This window comes from Meles meles, chromosome 6 (genome assembly GCF_922984935.1).
Source record: "Meles meles chromosome 6, mMelMel3.1 paternal haplotype, whole genome shotgun sequence".
Classification (NCBI taxonomy): domain Eukaryota; kingdom Metazoa; phylum Chordata; class Mammalia; order Carnivora; family Mustelidae; genus Meles; species Meles meles.
The window spans coordinates 106,913,873-106,933,572 of NC_060071.1; the positions used below are offsets into that span (position 1 = coordinate 106,913,873).

At 36.3% G+C, this 19,700-nt stretch overlaps 1 protein-coding gene across 3 annotated transcripts in view; it reads right to left on the minus strand.

The window, feature by feature from the left end:
- Positions 1–19,700, minus strand: part of WDHD1 (WD repeat and HMG-box DNA binding protein 1) — a 68,509-nt gene that overhangs the window by 23,464 nt on the left and 25,345 nt on the right. For 2 of the 3 annotated variants that reach the window (XM_046010323.1, XM_046010324.1), the window contains 7 exons: positions 17,935–18,027; positions 16,550–16,656; positions 16,039–16,180; positions 11,214–11,424; positions 8,273–8,460; positions 6,726–6,910; positions 2,737–2,978 (listed from right to left, as the gene is read on the minus strand). In XM_046010323.1, the coding sequence (XP_045866279.1) occupies positions 2,737–2,978; positions 6,726–6,910; positions 8,273–8,460; positions 11,214–11,424; positions 16,039–16,180; positions 16,550–16,656; positions 17,935–18,027 (1,168 nt within the window). The remainder of the gene's footprint in view (positions 1–2,736; positions 2,979–6,725; positions 6,911–8,272; positions 8,461–11,213; positions 11,425–16,038; positions 16,181–16,549; positions 16,657–17,934; positions 18,028–19,700) is intronic. The other variant, XM_046010326.1, reaches the window with a different exon arrangement.

A 19,700-nucleotide genomic window follows, 5' to 3' on the forward strand; every position in this document is an offset into this window, starting at 1 on the left:
CTCTGTCAAATAAATAAATAAATCTTAAAAAAAAAAAAAAAAAAAAGGTCAGATCATGTAGGACCCTGCTAGCTGTGATTAAAGGTTTGATTTTTATTCTAAAGCAATGGGAAGTCATCAGAGGAATTTGAGCAGAAGAGGGACATGTTCTGATTTATGTTTTTAAAAGATCACTCAGGGGGCACCTGGGTGGCTCAGCGGGTTGAGCCTCTGGCCTTCGGCTCAGGTCATGATCTCAGGGTCCTGGGATCGGGCCCCGCATCGGGCTCTCTGCTCAGCGGGAGCCTGCTTCCTCCTCTCTCTCTGTCTGCTTCTCTGCCTACTTGTGATCTGTCTGTCAAATAAATAAATAAAATCTTAAAAAAAAAAAAATTTAAAAGATCACTCAGGTTGTTATATGGAGAATGGACTATGGAAGGCAAGGGTTGAAGCTAACAAGCCAGTTACAGGGCTACTAGTCCAGGAGAAGAGGGGTTTTAGTGAAGGAGATGAAAAGACAGTTTGGAATGTTTTACTCAATAGAACTGACATGGTGATATGACTTCACTGATAGGGTTGATGTGGGGGGGTGAGGGAAAGAGAAGAATTCATGATTCATTTCTGACTTGACTGGCTGGGTTAAGAGTATGCCATTTACTCAGATGGGGAAAACTAAGTAAAAGGCAAGGCAGAAGAGGCAAGAAAAAACAAAAACGCAAGTTTTATTATGACCAAATTTGAAATGAGTATCAAAATTGTACAAAGAGATTGCAAGTGGCCACTAGATATATAAGTCTGTAGATACAAGGAGAGGATAGGGTTGGTGATACTAATTTATAGGTCATGGACACACACATCTATATAAAGCCACAGGCCCTGGGGTATCTGGATGGCTCAGTTGGTTGAGTGTCTGCCTTTGGCTCGGGTGGTCCTGGGATCAAGCCCACTTTGGGCTCCCTACTCAGGGGGGAGCCTGCTACTCCCTCTCCCTCTGTCTATCACTCTGCCTACTTGTGCTCTCTCTTAAATGAATAAATAAAATCTTAAAAAGTAAAATAATAAAGCCACAGGCCTTAAGGAGATATCCCAGGGTAGTTTCTCAAGCTGTACTTTTGAGCTATGAGTCAAGAAATCAATTTAAAGTTGCAAATAGTATTTAAAGAAAATTGAAACCAGGGGCGCCTGCATGGCTAAGTTGGTTAAGCATCTTCCAGGGTCCTGGGATCTAGACCCACACTGGGCTTCTTGCTCAGCGGGGAGCCTGCTTCTCCTCTCCTCTGCCTGCTGCTCCCGCTGCTTGTGCTCTTTCTGTCAAATAAATAATATCTTTAAAGAAAACTGAAATCAAGGAGTAAATACTGTCCATGAGACTTTTATTTCAGTTACATTTACAGATATGTATAGAATAGCAACGTAGAATGTAGTTCTTATTAGGGCTAAGAGTCAAAAGACTGAAAGTTCCTCATCTGGAGAGGGTACTAGAGAAGCGGGGCTGTGATAGAGTCCTGGAGCACTCCAGCCAAGAGGCTGGCATAGGAGGTACAGCCAGATGAATAGCCAAATGAGTTATCAGTAAAAAAACATCCAGAGTGATGTTACAGAATCCAAGAAAGGAAAATGCTAGGTGGGGGATAGGTAAAATAGGTGGTGGGGTTTAAGGAATGCACCTGTTGTGATGAGCACTGGTGATGTATGGAATTGCTGAATCACTATATTGTACACCTGGAACTAATATAACAGTGTATTTTAACTAAGTTGGAATCAAAATTTAAAAATAGAAAGATGGAACTAGAGTGTACTATGCTAAGCAAAATAAGTCAGTCAAAGAAAGACAAATATCACATGATTTCACTCATATGTGGAATTTAAGAAACCCAACAGATGAAGATAGGGGAAGGGAAAGAAAAATAAAATAAGATAAAAATAGAGAGCAAGGAAAAGCATAAGAGACTCAGTAGTTAAGAGAACAGACTGAGGGTTGAGGGAGGGGAGGTGGGGAGGGGGATGGGTTAAATGCATGATGGGTATTAAAGAGGGCACGTGCTGGGATGAGTACTGGGTGTTATATGTAAATGATGAATCACTAAATTCTACTCCTGAAACCAATACTACACTATTTATGTTAACTTGAATTTAAAAATATTATTTAAAAAATAGAAAAAGTATTTCTAATGGAATTATCAAAAAAATAAGCATAAAACGGTTATCAGTAATCTTCCTTCTTTTCTTAAGTAAGCTCTAGGCCCAACATGGGGCTTGAACTCATGGCCCTGAGATGAAGGTTGCCTGCCCCCTATCAATAATCTTGATAAAAATCAGTCTTGACACATAGTGGTGGGTACTGAAGACAGAATATGAAGTGAAGGAAGCAGCAACTTTTTAAGTCATATTCAAACTGTCTTGGTCCTCCTGTACACTAGAAGTTAGTTTATTTTTTGAGGCATTTAAACTCTGAAAATTCAAAAAAAAAAAAAAACAAAACTCTGAAAATTCTTAAAAGATTTAGACATGGAAGTAACTAAACTTGGAATTCTTTCTAGAATACAGTTTTCCTACAAATAAAATATTTTCCTTTTCATTGCTATTAGTGAATACAACAAAATTCTGTAAATTTGAAGACTACACTGATTCAAATACAAAATGAATGCAAAAGCAGGTATATAACCCAAAACAAAATAAGAGAAAGAAAAATTCTCAAGTAATTTTCATTTTACTTCAGGTCTTGGTAAAATTATAAAAGACTAGGAAAAAACCTACCTCTATGATAAACAATGAAAAGCTGTTCTCCATGTCCTGCCATTGATACGATAGGGCCAGGAAGACTGAAGATCTCTTTCTGAACACCTCCAATAGTGAACAGTCGAAGGAGCATGGCACTGGTGGCAGCAGCTGCCCATCCCAAACCAAGACATATGGCTTCAATATCTTCATTCTGAGGCATGTCTACTAACCACTCTTTGCTTGAATCCCAAGAACTAAAGTGCAGACAGTGAAGCTTGCTAAAAATTAAAACAAGATAGAAACAAACTTTCATATTTGATATTTTATATCTATAAAATAATCATGATACCCCAGTGACAAAACCAAATAGCTAATTTTTCTATTAAACATAAATAGTCCAAAAATAGCTTTGAAAAATAATTATGAAATATCCTTAAAATGGACTATATTAAAGCCATTTCACAGTCATGTTAACGGAAAGTGCTCTAACTTAATGTTAAATGAAAACAGGCAGACTAAAATCTGCAGAATATGACCTTAGGTTGTAAATATACAGAAAAAGATGACTAAATTTTTAAAAAGAGATGAAGCATCAAAATGTTAAAGAGTTCTTTCACTGCCAAAAAAATTTAATACAGGAAAACAAAAGAAAAAATGAAAAACAATCACACCATCCCACCAGCAAGACCACCAACCACTGCAAACAATTTGATGTTTCCAGTCTTTTTTCTTAGCATACATACAGACAGGTTATTAAAGTTAAGTTTGGGAATGCAGATACTATAGTATTTGGAAACAGAGGTAGTACTGATTTTCTGAAGAGTAATTTAAAATTCAATTTTATTTTTTTTAAAGATTTATTTATATGAGAAAGAGAGAGCAAGTGCATGAGTGGGTGGAAGTGGCAAAGGGAGAGGATGAAGCAGACTCTCTACTCAGCAGAGAGCCTGATGCCGGGCTCAAACCCAGGACGCTGGGATCATGACCTGAGCCAAAGGCAGACACTTAACCAACTGAGCCACCCAGGCACCCCTAAATTCAATTTTAAAACGAAAAGTCACATTGTATATAGCTATGAAATAACATATCTAGGAAAACAGAGAAAGATACCTGAAATCAAAATTGCAGATGGAAACAAATGTTCTAATTATGTTAAGACTCTGAGTTGGAGACAGAGTCAACAGTGGTTTATTTTAGTGTACTAATTTAATTCAATAATGAAGTATTGAAAAAAAATGAAGTATTGAGTGGATTTTACAATGTGTAAATTAGGAAAGCAATTAAAATGTTAAGATGTGTTTCTCACACTTTAACGCAAATTCAATCACCTATAGATCTCATTAAAATGCAGATTCTGATTTAGGTCTGGGGTGGAGTCTGAGATTCTGTTTTCAACAAGCTTCCGAATGACCCATGCTCCTAGTTTGTGGACCACACTTAGAGCAGCAAGAAGCTAATGTATCAGGTGCCTGGTGGCTCAGTTGGTTGAGCCACTGCCTTCAGCTCAGGTCATGGTCCCAGGGTCCTGGGATCAAGTCCTGCATCGGGCTCTCTGCTCAGCAGGGAGCCTGCTTCTCCCCCTCCCCTCTTTGCCTGTCTCTGCCTACTTCTGATCTGTCTGTCAAATAAATAAATAAAATCTTTAAAAAAAAAAAAAAAAAAAGAAGAAGAAGCTAATGTATCCAATCAGGATTTTAATTTCGAATCACCTCAGAGTTGGTAAAACCTATAATCAAGTGTATAAGCATTAAAATCAGCTGAAAAATCAGGAAAAGGCAATCTGGCTGAAATAAGAGAAAGATGAATAAAAACATTTTTTCTTGGGGCACCTGGGTGGCTCAGTGGGTTAAAGCCTCTGCCTTCATCTCAGGTCATGATCTCAGGGTTCTGGGATCGAGCCCCACATTGGGCTCTTTGCTCAGCAGGGAGCCTGCTTCCTCCTCTCTCCCTCTGCCTGCCTCTCTGCCTACTTGTCATCTCTGTCTGTCAAATAAATAAATAAAATCTTAAAAAAATATATTTTTTCTTCTTTAAAAAAATATGGATGGATTCAGCACTCCACTGCTTTTCCATCATAATTTTGTCTATGTATCTACTTACCAAATATCATTCTGCCCTCTCCCTTTTTAAAAAGAAGTTTCAATTCTAATTTATAATGACAAGAAAACCCAAAAAAACAGAAAAAAATCCAGGTCAGTAGTTGTCCAAGGCTGGTATTAACTGCAAAGGGATACAGGGAACATTTTTGAGTGACAAAAAATATTTTCAGGAGCACCTGGCTGGCTCAGTCCGTACAACAAGTGACTCTTGGTCTTGGGATTATGGGTTTGAGCCCTACACTGCTGTAGGGATTACTTAAAAATATAGCAGCAATGTCCACAACAGCCAAACTATGGGAAGAGCGGAGCTATCCATTGACAGATGAATGGATGAAGGAGATGTGGTATCAGGACACCTGAGTGGCTCAGTTGGTTAAGCATCTGCCATCGGCTCAGGTCATAATCCCACGGTCCCGGAATCAAGTTCCGCACTGGGCTCCTTGCTCAGTGGGGAGCCTGCTTCGCCTCTGCCTGTTGCTCCCCCTGCTTGTGTTCTCTCCTTCTCTTTCTCTCTGACAAATACATAAATTTAAAAAAAAAAAAAATGTAGAGACACACACACACAGAGGAGTATTATGCAGTCATCAAAAAATGAAATCTTGCCATTTGCAATGACAAGGAAATGGAACCAGAGTGTATTATGCTAAGCGGAATAAGTCAATCAGAGAAAGACAATTATCATGATTTCACTGAAATGTGGAATTTAAGGGGCACCTGGGTGGCTCACTGGGTTAAGCCTCTGTCTTGGGCTCAGGTCATGATCTCAGGGTCCTGGGATCGAGGCTCTGATTTTCTGAGCTCACATCAGGCTCTCTGCTCAGCAGGGAGACTGCTTCCCCTTCTCTCTCTGCCTGCCCCTCTGCCTACTTGTGATCTCTGTCTGTCAAATAAATAAATAGAATCTTAAAAAAATTATTTAAAAATGTGGAATTTAAGAAACAAAACAGAGGATCATAGGGGAAGAGAGGAAAAAATAAAACAAGGCGAAACCAAAGAGGGAGACAAACCATGAGACTCTTAATAATAGGAAACAAATTGAGGGCTGCTGGAGGGTATGGGGTTGGGGGCATAGGTAACTGGGTGATGGACACTAAGAAGGGCATGTGATATAATGAGTACTGGGTATAAGACTGAGGAATCACAGGTCTGTACCTCTGAAACCAAAAACATATATGTTAATTAAATGAATTTGAATTATAAACTTTTTTAAAAATTTAAAAAAATTTTTTTGATTGTGACAGTTGATACATACACATTCGTTAAACTCACTAAACTGTATACCTAAGAAGTACATTTTATTATATATGAATTACACTAATAAAGTAAATTTAAAAAGGGGGCAGGGGTTTGTGCAAAAAGAAATCTAGAAAGGATACATACCAAATTGTTAACAGTGGTTATATCTGAAAGTAGAATTCTGGGGGGAATTTTTATTTCCTAAATAACCTGTACTGCTTGTTTGTTTATAATATATATAATAAATATTATGTAATTATGTCTATAATACATAAGCAATTATAGAGATAATTATATAACTATAATTATATAATATACCATATTATATACATCTATATATTATATATATCTTACAATAGTAATGAAACAGAGTAACAATGTTTTATCTAACTCTTTAATTTCTCTTGCAATTATAAATTGTTAATTGTATCATGTCATCTCCCCTGCCCCCCAACAATGCAGGGCTTGAACTCACAACCCTGAGATCAAGAGCTAAGCTGAGATTAAGAGTCAGATGCCTAAACCGAATGAGTCACCCACATGCCCCATGTCATCCTGATTTGTAGTCAGAGACTGTAAAGAACAGGACAATGAGGCAAAAAGAGACATGTTCTGAGGTATTATGTATGGAACTCTTCTGTATCTAGCAATTCAGCAACGACAAATTCTTCCTAATAATCTGGAATTTACCTTGCTAGTTCATCAGTACTTTCACATGCCAACAAAATAGCTTCATAAGATAGATCTGCTACTGTGTAATTCAGAGTGTTTGATAAGTGTGTTGCGTGGTGTATGGAGGTATCATGGAACTCCACATCTATGGCATTGTCTTGCTCATCATTATAGCAGCGAATAATTCCAACAGAGTTCCACACCTACAAACATTAAGGTTAAATACAAGTCTGAGATAAATTAAAGGTCATAGACTCAGTGGACTAAAGTAGTACAAATTAATATATATTATAATTTAGTCTGTAGTGAAATTGAAGTTATAGGGGCAAACACAGCTTACCTACCTTTAAATAGTTTCAAGTAAGAGTAGTGACATCAGAACTACAGTTACTACCTACTCTTTTCATGAGAAGAAGGCACATAAATATTTAGTAACAAGTGGAGTATTTCATTTAGTATTTTAAAAATTACATGACTGCCATAAAGAAATACAATTCTGAACAACCAAACCATTAAATTCCCCAATAGAAATATTTCAAAAATTTATTTACTTATAAATATGGATATAAATGACTGCATATTTTCCTGTTCCAACAAACTGCTTTATATTGCAGGAATAAATATATACATTTTAAGGCAACATAAACCAATACCATTAAACATAAACCAATACAATTTAGAAAACTTATCTTCCACACATATATACTACAGGCTCACACTTTCCTCTACTACAAATAACTATAAATAAAATATGTAACAACAAGAAATTAAGACCTATTACTTGATAATGACTACGGACACCAATAAAAAGTTTTATTAAAATAAAACATCACTTTTAATATTTACATACAAATTTATGCCAGGCCTATCCTTTCAAAAAGGACAAGAGGAAAAGTCCTCAGTGGAAAGCCTCAAATAAACAAAAATATTAAACTTTTTAGTTCTCAGAACAAAAAGCTAATATATTCATTCATCCATTTAGGAAATATATTCTTAATGCCTACTGTGCCATACCTTGTTCTAAGTGCTATCAGTAAATAAAACAAAAACAATTTCTTATCTTTCTGGAGTTTATATTCCAGTGGGATGGGGTGGGGAAAAGAGGCAGATATTTTGTTTTCCATAGTACTTATCACCTTCTAATATATTATATTAGGAGCTGCCTTCAAAAAACACCTTCTAACCAGTGTTTTGGAATCAGTATAAACTTCTATATAAAAATATGAGAAATAAAGTTTGGAAGTACAATCAAGAGATATTGCAAGATATATAGTAGTCGCATTATGTTCATTATGTCACTTTGCAAAGCAGAATTTTTTTTTTTTGCAAAGCAGAATTTTATTTAACATAATTTCCAATATAAGGCTGAAATAAGGTTAAAACTGTAAGTTAACCATAAAATAAATCAACCACAAAATTATAATGAACCCAAGTGCTTTTGGCCAGTAAATCAAGGTTTTCAAAATATTTTGTACTGAACAAAATTAACTATAGTGAGATAAAACACTTACAGTTAAAGAGTTAAATAAAACTATTTTAAAGTTAAGTGTAGATCCAAGGCTTACCATGAACCTATGTGTGAGATGCATGGGAGTAGAACCTGACTGGAATGACTTTTGCCGGGGAGTTGGCATTGGCCCATCATAAAATGGCCTTTGGGATGTTACAAGTGGTAGATTATGAATGCTGTTGGCCTGATCATCTTCCTCCTCCTCTTTGGAAAGACTAGAACCAGCTTTTAACATGGTAACATCTAGAAAACAAAAAATCATACTTAGAGAATCATAAATACCAATGATCTAGAAAAAGGAAAGCATTATGTAATCTAAATAAACTTTTCCATTCATATTTAATAATACTAACATGCTATCTGCCTCTTCTACTATGTTAACATTTATAGTGATGGTACAAAACAATACAGGGTAAAACTGTTGGTGTGGCAGTGGCACCAATCTGTATTAGTAGTCAATTCATTGTTAACCACCACTCAATTGCAGTAAAAATATTAATTCTGTTGGATCTTGATCCAACATAGATTTTTTTTTTAATGTTCTTTTTGCTAAAATGGGAAGTGTGCATAAAGTGTGATGTCCGTCTCAAAAAAAAAAAGCATTTGTGCAATTGAGTTGTAAGCTGAACTAGTTGATTTTTTCACAGAACACCATTTATACTTGAAAGAATGCCAGATAAACTATGGCTAATGCAGTCTTTGGTATTTGGTAAACATTTTCTTTAAATAAATGAAGTTGATCATTTAAGAAAAATAACTGACAGAATTTGTTGTCAATGATAAAATTTGAGTTTTCAAGCAAAAATCAGAATATTAGAAAATGGGGCGGCTGGGTGGCTCAGTGGGTTAAGCCTCGGCCTTCAGCTTGGGTCATGATCTCAGGATCCTGGGATTGAGCCCCACATCGGGCTCTCTGCTTGGCAGGGAGCCTGCTTCCCCCTCTCTCTGCCTGACTCTCTGCCTACTTGTGATCTTTCTCTCTCAAATAAATAAATAAAATCTTTAAAAAAAAAAATTAGAAAACTTGTACCTGCCACCATGAGCTTGACTGCTTCCTAATATTTAAAAACTTCTGATGAGATTGGTGATGATACTGATACTGGATAATAGTGTCAAAATTAAAAGACCTGCAGACCTACAGTGAACCAGTATTTTCCAAATTACCAATGCATATATTTCAAAATCAAACATGGTAAATTAAAAGATTCATTCAAGTCAGACCAATGGATTTGAATGTAATACAGCTGGAATATTCACTGGAGTTTCTGGATTCCACATTGCAAGTAAGTTGAGTTTTTGGTACAGTAGCAAAGAAGACTATCTAGAAGTATTTCAACAGGCTGTTAAAATATTCCCTTTTCAAACTACATGTTCATGTGAGCCTGAATACTCTACACATAACGTCAAGTAAATACAACATACATGTCAACAGACTGAACTCTGAGGCATATGAGAGAATTCAAGTCCTCTTCTATGTTAGACATTAAAGAAATTTTCGAAAGGATAAAATAATGCCAATTTTCTTATGAAATTTTTTCATCTGAAACATTATGTATACATAAATGAGTTTATTGTTATTTAAAAGTAAATATTTTAAAAACTTCTTAGTTTTAGTTTCTACCATGGTAAATAATGATATAACTCCACAAATAATTTTGAGATCCTCAAAAGTTTTTAAGAATGTAATGAGCTCCTGAGATCAAACATTTGAGGACTTCTGTAGTATAAAACCCGTATGATTTAAATGTAGCACAATTTACCACCATAAAATGGTATTTGGCATTTATTTGATAATGCCATTTATTTGATAATGATACATTTATTGGATCATGTTGAAATGTGCTATTTTAGCATGTAAGTTGTTGCAACAGGCACTTTAAAGATTTGGGTTTGTTTTTTTTTTAATTTTATTTATTTATTTGACAGAGAAAGAGACAGCGAGAGAGGGAACGCAAGCAGGAGAAGTGGGAGAGGGAGAAGCAGGCTTCCTACTGAGCAGGAAGCCTGATGTGGGGCTCGATCCCAGGACTCTGGGATCATGACGGGAGCCAAAGGCAGATGCTTAACAACTGAACCACCCAGGCATCCCTAAAGGGTTCTTTTAATTGTTATCTCTATTTCTTTAACAGATACTATACTATTCGGGTTACATATTTCTTGGGTTAGCTTGGTAGCTTATATCAAAGAATCATCCATTTTATCAAAGTTGTTACATTTATGGGCACAAAGGTGTTCATAACATTCTCCTTTATTCTGCTGTTATTAATAGCAGTGTTGTCTTACAAAAATGAATTATATATATAATTTTAAATTTTCTAGTAGCCATATTTTAAATAGTAAAAAAAAAACCCAGGTCTAATTAATTTTAATATTATTCTATATTAAAATATTATAATTTCAACATGTACTCATGTAAAAAAGGACTAAAATATTTTACACTCTTCTCATACTCTCTTCAAAATCTGGTTGTGTTTCACACTTACAACACATCTCATTTTAAACTAGCCACATTTCAAATGCTCAGTAGCCCCAGGCAGTTAGTGGTTACCATACCGGATAGTATAGGTCTATAGGATCTATGGTGATGAGACCCCTTTCATCACTTATATTAGTCATTTGGGTCTTCTTTTTCTTTCTGGTCAGTGAGGATAGAGATTCAACAACTTTACCAATCTTTTTAAAGAACTAGCTTTTGGTTTCACTGAATTTCTTTATAGTTTTTTGGTTGTCGATATCATTGAATTGTTTATTTTCTTCCTTCTGCTAGTATGGAGTTTAATTTCCTCTTAATTTTCTAATTTGCTAAAGCAGAAGCTTAGATCATTGATTTGAAACCTTTCTAACAAGTATTTAATATTATACATTTCCCTCTGTACACTGCGTTAACTACATTCTGTAAATTTAATAATGACTTCAAATAAAAAAATCTTTTCAATAAAAAATTGAAAAGATCAATCACTGGGATGCACAATCATATCCACAAAATCAACACATACCAACTGAATTATCATCATCTTCTAGGATGTGACTTCGTTGTCTAGGACGACCTGAGGCCAGCATGAGGTCGTCATCCTCTTCCTCATCATTTATAATCATCTTTGAAAAAGAGGGGGTCTCAACTGCATTGTCATTTAGAAAATCACCAGCATTATTTGTATCATCTCCATCAAAAAGATCATTGTAATCCTTTTCCACTTTGCTAGATACCTTGAACAAATTAACACAAATTACAAAATATCAGTGAACTATTTAGATAGACTCCTTTACTCAAAAGGCAATTCTGTAATACACACCTATACATTCTACCATGTAAGCAAATATACCTGACAAGAATAATAAATGTACTTACGAGGACTGTATTTATATTTATGTGAGAACTAGTCGTTACTTCAAGTGCCTTACAGACTAAGGATGGGACAGGGGTGCAGGACAGATATGTAAAGAACTACTGTATATACCCAAATACAAGGCAAGATTTTACTCCTCAAAGGTCATTCTCCAGAGAAGTCACCTAAAGTCCCTATAAAATCTCTTATTATTATAAGATTCTCTCATTCACTTTTATTAAATTGATTTTATACTGCTTAGGTAGGATATGTTTGCTTTCAATGATCTCAGTTAAAGCTAATTTTTTTGTGGGCTTTTTTTTTTTTTGGATGCTTATAAAAGTAAATGGATAGAACCAAAAGACAAAGGAAGCAAGGAAATTCAACACTAATCCCTGATTCCTATGAATATGAACATTGTAGATGTAGAATCTACCTTTGTAGATCCCAGATGACTGTAAACAGTTTTTTAGATCACATTATTATATTTGTTGGGTAATCTCCATGCCCAATGAGGGGCTTGAACTCACAACCCTGAGATCAAGAGATGCATGCCCTACTGACTCAGAAAGACAATGAGATCACTTTAAAAAGTGAATAGTGGGCACCTGGGTGGCTCAGTTGGTTGAGTGTCTGTCTTCAGCTCAGGTCATGAACCCAGGGTCCTGGGATCAAGCCCCACGTCTGGCTCCTTACTCAGCAGGGAGTCTGCTTTTTCCTCTGTCCTTCCCTCTGCTCATGCTCTCACACTCAAATAAATAAAATCTTAAAAAAAAAAAAAGAATACTAAGCAGATATACTGTAGAGCTCACAGGTGACTCCCATAGTATAAATGAATGTACAAATGTTCAATACATTTGTTATTGTATAACAATTTTTTTTACAACTGTGTAACTGTACAAATGTTAAGCCAATGGAAACATAGTTTGGTAAAAATTCTTTTTTTTTTTAAAGATTTTATTTATTTATTTGACAGAGTGAGAGAGGGAATACAAGCAGAGGAAGCCAGAGAGAGAGAAGCAGGCTTCCCGCCAAGCATGGAGCCCAAAGTGGGGCTCGATCCCAGGATGCTGGATTCATGACCTGAGCCGAAGGCAGACATTTATGACTGAGCCACCCAGGTGCCCCTGGTATAAAATTCTAATGAAAGCACCATCAACAGATTCAAAAAGACTTTATCACAAACCTTTTAGATGGAAATACATAAAACTGTATTCTAGAAAACTAAGAACAGAAATAAAAAATGCTTCTAAATTCCTGTACTTAAACATATGATCTGAATGTAATAATTAAGAACTAAATGCTCTAGGAAGGTTTTTTTTTGTTTTTTTTTTAAATATTTAACTATTTTATCTTTAGTCCTAGAAGTTTACGTACTCACTTGGGTTAAAAACCTTTTATGGATTTTCTTTTTAAAAAATGAGGAATTTGGGGGCGCCTGGGTGGCTCAGTGGGTTGGGGCCTCTGCCTTCAGCTCAGGTCATGATCCCAGGGTCCTGGGCCCCACATCGGGCTCTCTGCTCAACAGGGAGCCTGCTTCCTCCTCTCTCTCTGCCTGCCTCTCTGCCTACTTGTGATCTCTGTCTGTCAAATAAATAAAATCTTAAAAAAAAAAATGAGGAATTTTATCAGAGAAATTAAAATCAAAACCTCATTGAGATACAACCTTATACCAGTTAGAATGGCCAAAATTATCAGGACAGGAAACAACAAGTGTTGGAGAGGATGTGGAGAAAGGGGAACCCTCTTACACTGTTGGTGGGAATGCAAGTTGGTGCAGCCACTTTGGAAAACAGTGTGGAGATTCCTCAAAAAATTAAAAACAGAGCTACCCTATGACCCTGCAATTGCACTACTGGGTATTTATCCCAAAGATACAGATGTAGTGAAAAGAAGGGCCATCTGTACCCCAATGTTCATAGCAGCAATAGCCACAGTCGCCAAACTGTGGAAAGAGCCAAGATGCCCTTCAACAGATGAATGGATAAAGAAGATATGGTCCATACATACAATGGAGTATTATGCCTCCATCAGAAAGGATGAATACCCAACTTCTGTATCAACATGAACAGGACTGGAGGAGATTATGCGGAGGGAAATAAGTCAAGCAGAGAAAGTCAATTATCATATGGTTTCACTTACTTGTGGAGCATAAGGAATAACATGGAGGACATTAGGAGAATGAAAGGAAAAGTGAATTGGAGTAATTCGGAGGGGGAGATGAAGCATGAAAGACAATGGACTCTGAGAAACAAACTGAGGGTTTTGGAAGGGAGTGGTGGGAAGGATGGGTTAGCCTGGTGGTAGGTATTAAGGAAGGCAGGTATTGCGTGGAGCACTGGGTACAGTGCATAAACAATGAATCTTGGAACACTGGAAAAAAAAAAAGGACTTTTGCTTTATACTTATGATGAGGTCCATAAAGTATCAGGGGTATTATGATAGGAATATGTACTGTGAAGAATAAAAGCAAAAAAGAAAAGAGTGAGCAGTTCTGGATATAAGGGTTAAGGTTTTATAAGAGGTGACCTTTGAACTAAAAACTGTTTTACAGTTTACTTCATTTTTATCAATGTTATACATGCTTATAAATCAGTCAGCTAAAAGGTTTATTATAAAAAAGAAAACAGTCCTCCTGCACAGCCTCCAATTTACTTTTCTATTCTTTTAGACAATTCTTTTGATAACTTCCTCCATAGTTTTAAATAATATTCTAGTGCTATTTTTTTTGCTTTTCAGTTTTAATCATTATCTATTAAATAGATTCTATTAACTTCTGTATATTAGGAAACATGAGGATTTGGTGTAATTTTCAACCACCCCTACTCTCTTGCATGTATGTACATTATTCTCCTACTCCAATCCTCCCAATATAGAGATTATTATGACCATATAGATGATATTCATGGCTGAATAAAAATACTAACAGCTATTCATGGTTGACTATAACTTATAAAGTGTTATGTTAGAGACTTTCTAATTCTATACATAATTCATATAATCCTCACAATAAAACCTACATGGTAGACATTATTCCCATCCTCATTTTATAAATGTGGCATATTATGATCACTTTTCCTTCCTTTTGTAATTTCTTTTTCCTGGAGTTAAGAATCCTCTAAGTCTTTTTTCTTGGACAGATTCCCCAAAGACAATTCTTCCAATCTCTTGCCTGAAAAGCCTAAGTAAGACCAGCTGACAATGCCATAGGAGCCAACTATGAAAAATAGGCTGGGAATTTTAACATCCAAGTATACACACTTTCATTTAATCCTTTTCAGTACAGTATTCCTCCTCCACCCAATGCTGCTCAACTGTACCCAGTGCACCAACCAAAGACCCCTGTTTTACCTTTTCAAGAGAAAAAATTTCCAGCATTCTGCCAGAATATACATGGCAGTAAGGGAAGGCAGTTACTTAGCTGTGCACATTAATGTTGAGATTGGAGATATCTACTTTGTATTAAACCAACCTTCTGTTTTTAGCCCCACTTTTAGATGTGTCTAGCGCTACAAGTTCTGAATTATTGGGGGATTCAATCAGGCAGTGAAATACTATTTCAGGCAGGCAGTCTGAATTGCATCTCTGCTTTCCCCCAACTACGGTCTTAGGAGTCAATTTTTTGACTTTTTGAGAAACTAAACTTACGTTTGCCATCACGCTTCTATTTTCCAGGGGTTCCAGTATCAGTATCCGAGTATACATAAATGGGGGGGTGTTAAGTAAATGATCTTTAACTGGAACCCTAAACCAAGACTTAAAATAAGACTGGGAGGGTGCCTGGGTGGCTCAGTGGGTTAAGCCGCTGCCTTCGGCTCAGGTCATGATCTCAGGGTCCTGGGATTGAGTCCCGCATCAGGCTCTCTGCTCAGCAGGGAGCCTGCTTCTCTCTCTCTCTCTCTCTCTCTGCCTGCCTCTCTGCCAACTTGTGATGTCTCTCTGCCAAATAAATAAATAAAATCTTTAAAAAAAAAAAATAAGACTGGGTATATTTGCCATGTAGGAGGAATAACAAACAAAAATAAGGAGTTGTATAAAACAAGGTAGCCTGTTTAAAGCAGTTCAGTAAGGCCAGATGGCTAAGCATTAAGAGATATAAGGGTAGCTCTAAGTGTTAAAGCTAATTCAGAGCAGAAAAGGTTTACAGGGTAAACTAAGTTATACTTATTAACCCTAATTTTTATCTATATTTATTTAAATAACAATCTCCAGAAAACCAGGATACTAAAATAATATTTCACAGTGGTATTTTTTATAAAGCCAAGGAATATTAATAGGCATTCTATGGAGGGGTAAAGTTTCTCAGTAAAATATATTTAGGAAGCATTAGGTCAAACAAGTTTAAACAGTTTTCTTTATAACAGGTAATTACTGAACATCTAATATAACATGAATTGTGATTTTCCAAGAAAGTAATGTATTTTGTGGTGTTTTCCAAACCCATATGACAATAAAAGACTTTGAAGAAACTATTCCACCATCTATTACTTGTTACCTTACTGCTTGATGTCTTTCCACTGGGTTCACAAACATTCTCCAAAAGCCCTAGATTTCCTTCTGCATCAGTATAAGCTATTCGACCACAAGTAGGATGCCATGCCAGGCCACAAATTGCATAACCCTTCTCATGTTTCACCCTAAAAATTAAAAAGTGAGTCTTTAAAACAGTACCAAAGTATATAAACTATACATTGCTTTAGGTTAATTTGAATTAGAAAGGTGAAATGACTTCTGACAAACTAATAACTATATACTATATGTTTGTATTCTGACAGTTTAATAATTGCAAAAATTTGAAATGCTTCATAATAAAACAAAAAATAGAAATGAGCAAAAAAACAAAAACAAAAACAAAAAATAACCAAAAAAAGGGGGGGGGGGGTGCCTTGTTGGCTCAGTCAGTAGAGCATCCAACTCTTGATCTCAGGGTCTTGAGTTTGAGCCCCACACTGGGTATAGAGATTAGTTGGGGAGGGGGGGAGGACAAAAGATATGTTGAATCATACCTTTCCATGCAATCTTTGGTTTCCACATTCCAAACTATAATTAAACCATTAATACTGCCTGCAGCTAAATATTGCCCACAGGGAGACCAGGTTACTATATTTAGGGCCTATGAGGAAAAACAATGAATAAATAACAATCTGCACAATTCGAAACTAAACACTTATTTTTATTACCAAATTCAAATTTTTATAACCCATATTCTGTGTAACTTCTAATTAAACTGATTCATAAAGGCAGGATAGTTTGGCAAGACTTTCTAAATTTCTTTTTCAGTAATATTTAACTATCACTAGCAGCTATTATTTTGTTTACCATGAGAAAATTATATTGACACAATTTTAAGATTTTATTTATCCATTTGACAGGCAGAGATCACAAGCAGGCAGAGAGGCAGGCAGAGAGAGAGGAGGAAACAGGCTCCCCACTGAGCAGAGGGCCCGACGCGGGGCTCGATCCCAGGACCCTGGGATCATGACGTGAGCTGAAGGCAGAGGCTTTAACCCACTGAGCCACCCAGGCGCCCCTATTGACACAATTTTAAAAGCAAAATCTAAAAACTGTTATTATCCTAGAAAACAGATCATAGAAAGTACAAAGTACCCTCGCAACCGTCCCTATCAAGATGAAGAAAACCACAGTAAGTGAAGTGAACCATATTAAGCCATTGCTGACTTACTGGGCCTCTTGTTTCCTTGAGAGCCAAACGGGAATGTATAACAGAAAAAGAGAGCGAGAATACAGAACAACAAACTTTCCTGCCATTTCAGAAACATTTCCTAACATTTCAGAGTCTATGATCACAAGTCTCAATGAAACTCACTAAACAATAAAGGCTAATTAATTACTGATAATGTGAAAATAACATGTTCTAATATTATGTTAGGGTTAAATATGACTTCTTATAAATTAAGAGATTTTCTTATCAAATATCACAACGAGGGACGCTTGGGTGGCTCAGTCAGTTAAGCAGCTGCCTTCGGTTCAGGTAATGATCCCAAGGTCCTGGGATTGAGTCTTGCGTCGGGCTCTTTGCTCAACGGGGAGCCTGCTTCTCCCTCTGCCTCTGCCTGCCACTCTGCCTGTTTGTGCTCTCTCTCTCTCTGACAAATAAATAAAAATAAAATCTTAATTTTTTTTTTCCATAAGGAAAGAGTTCACACAGGACCCAACAAAGACCTATTTACTGTCCGGTTACCGGCTAAATGAAGAGAGGCTGAGGGGGCAAAAGGTGGACACATGCACAATAATCTGGAGTTGTTCTCCATGTCCAACAGTACTTCACTACAACTATATTTAGGCAAAGTGTGCATGAAATACTCCTGCTAACCTAACGAAAGTTTCACTTATAAAACCTACCTGAGGGAGGAAAAAAAAACAAACCTACCTGAGAGATGAAATCGTCTGAAAGATCATATTGATTATTCCACGTTTCTCTTCTATATAGCTTAACAGACTTTTCCACAGGAACTGCCAGAAACTATTAGGAAAGACAAATGATTTAAACAAAAGTTTACATTAAATTAGAGAGAAAAAAAGCAAAAAAAAAATCATCCAAATAAGACTACAAAACATAAAAACAAAATTGTACTTTATTTGGCAACTAACAAAATTCTGAAAATTACTTAAAATTTTGATAAGCAAAGAATGAGTGATCACTCTATTGCTTGCACTGACAACCAGAGCACTTATAGTTACATATTTTTGATACTACTTCTCAGGAATCTAAGCCCTTTGGATCTAAACATCCACCTCATTTGCCAAAAGGAAAGAAACAGATCCAGAATGCTTTAAATATATTGAGAAAAAGGAAGCTGATTTTCTTAGACATTCTTCCAAAGAACAGACTAATAGAATAAAAACCATATATTCTTTCCATGTTTATACAAAAAAGAGAAAACTATATATTATTTATGAACAGAAAAACTATGTTAATTGTATTGATTTTTTTTTTAAGATTTTATTTATTTATTTGACAGAGAGAGAGATCACAAGTAGGCAGAGAGAGAGGGAGAGAGGAAAGCAGGCTCCCTGCTGCGCAGAGAGCCCGATGCGGGGCTCGATCCCAGGACCCTGGGATCATGACCTGAGCTGAAGGCAGAGGCCTTAACCCACTGAGCCACCCAGGCGCCCCAATTGTATTGATTTTTAATTAGATTAATGTTTCATGAGCAAAAAAAAAAAATACACACAAAATTCCTCAACTATCACTTTAACGCAGAATGTAGTAGTCTTAAGAGTTCACATGCTACAAAGGGCATACATTAAAAGAAAGTCTCCCTCCCATCCTTAAATCCTATTTCTACTTCCCAAAGGTGCACATAAGCATAGACTGCACCAGAATGCATAAAAACAGGGGTGGTTGGGTGGCTCAGTATGTTATGTGTCGGCCTTCAGCTGAGGTCATGATCCCAGAATCCTGGGATCGAGCCCCCTATCAGGTTCCCTGCTCAGCCAGGAGTCTGCTTCTCCCTCTCTCAACTACTCCCCCTTACTTGTGCTTGCTCTCTCTTTTCTCTGTGTCAAATAAATAGAATCTTAAAAAAAAAAAAAGGCATATACACACATACATACATACATACACAATAAACAGTAGCATTCTATTTATACACCTTCTGCTCTACAGCTTAATGTTTTTTATTTCACAATGTATCACAATGTAATTCACAATGTAATGTATCACAATAGTCAGAAGACTATTCCCAGTGAGCACATACAGATCTACCTAACTTTACCAATTGCAGAATACCCTACTTTGAGGAATACCAGGCTTAAAGATACAAATGTAGTGATCCAAAGGGGCACATGCACCTCAATGTTCACAGCAGCAATGTCCACAATAGCCAAACTATGGAAAGAGTCTAGATGTCCATCAACAGATGAATGGATAAAGATGTGGTGTGTGTGTATACACACACACACACACACACACACACACACACACACACACAGGAATATTATGCAGCCATCAAAAAATAAAATCTTGCCATTTGCAATGACATGGATGGAACTAGAGGATATCATGCTAAGTGAAATAAGTCAATCAGAAAAAGCCAATTTTCATATGATCTCACTGATATGAGGAATCTGAGAAACAAGACAGAGGATCATAGGGGAAAGGAGGAGAAAATGAAACAAGACAACCAGAGAGGG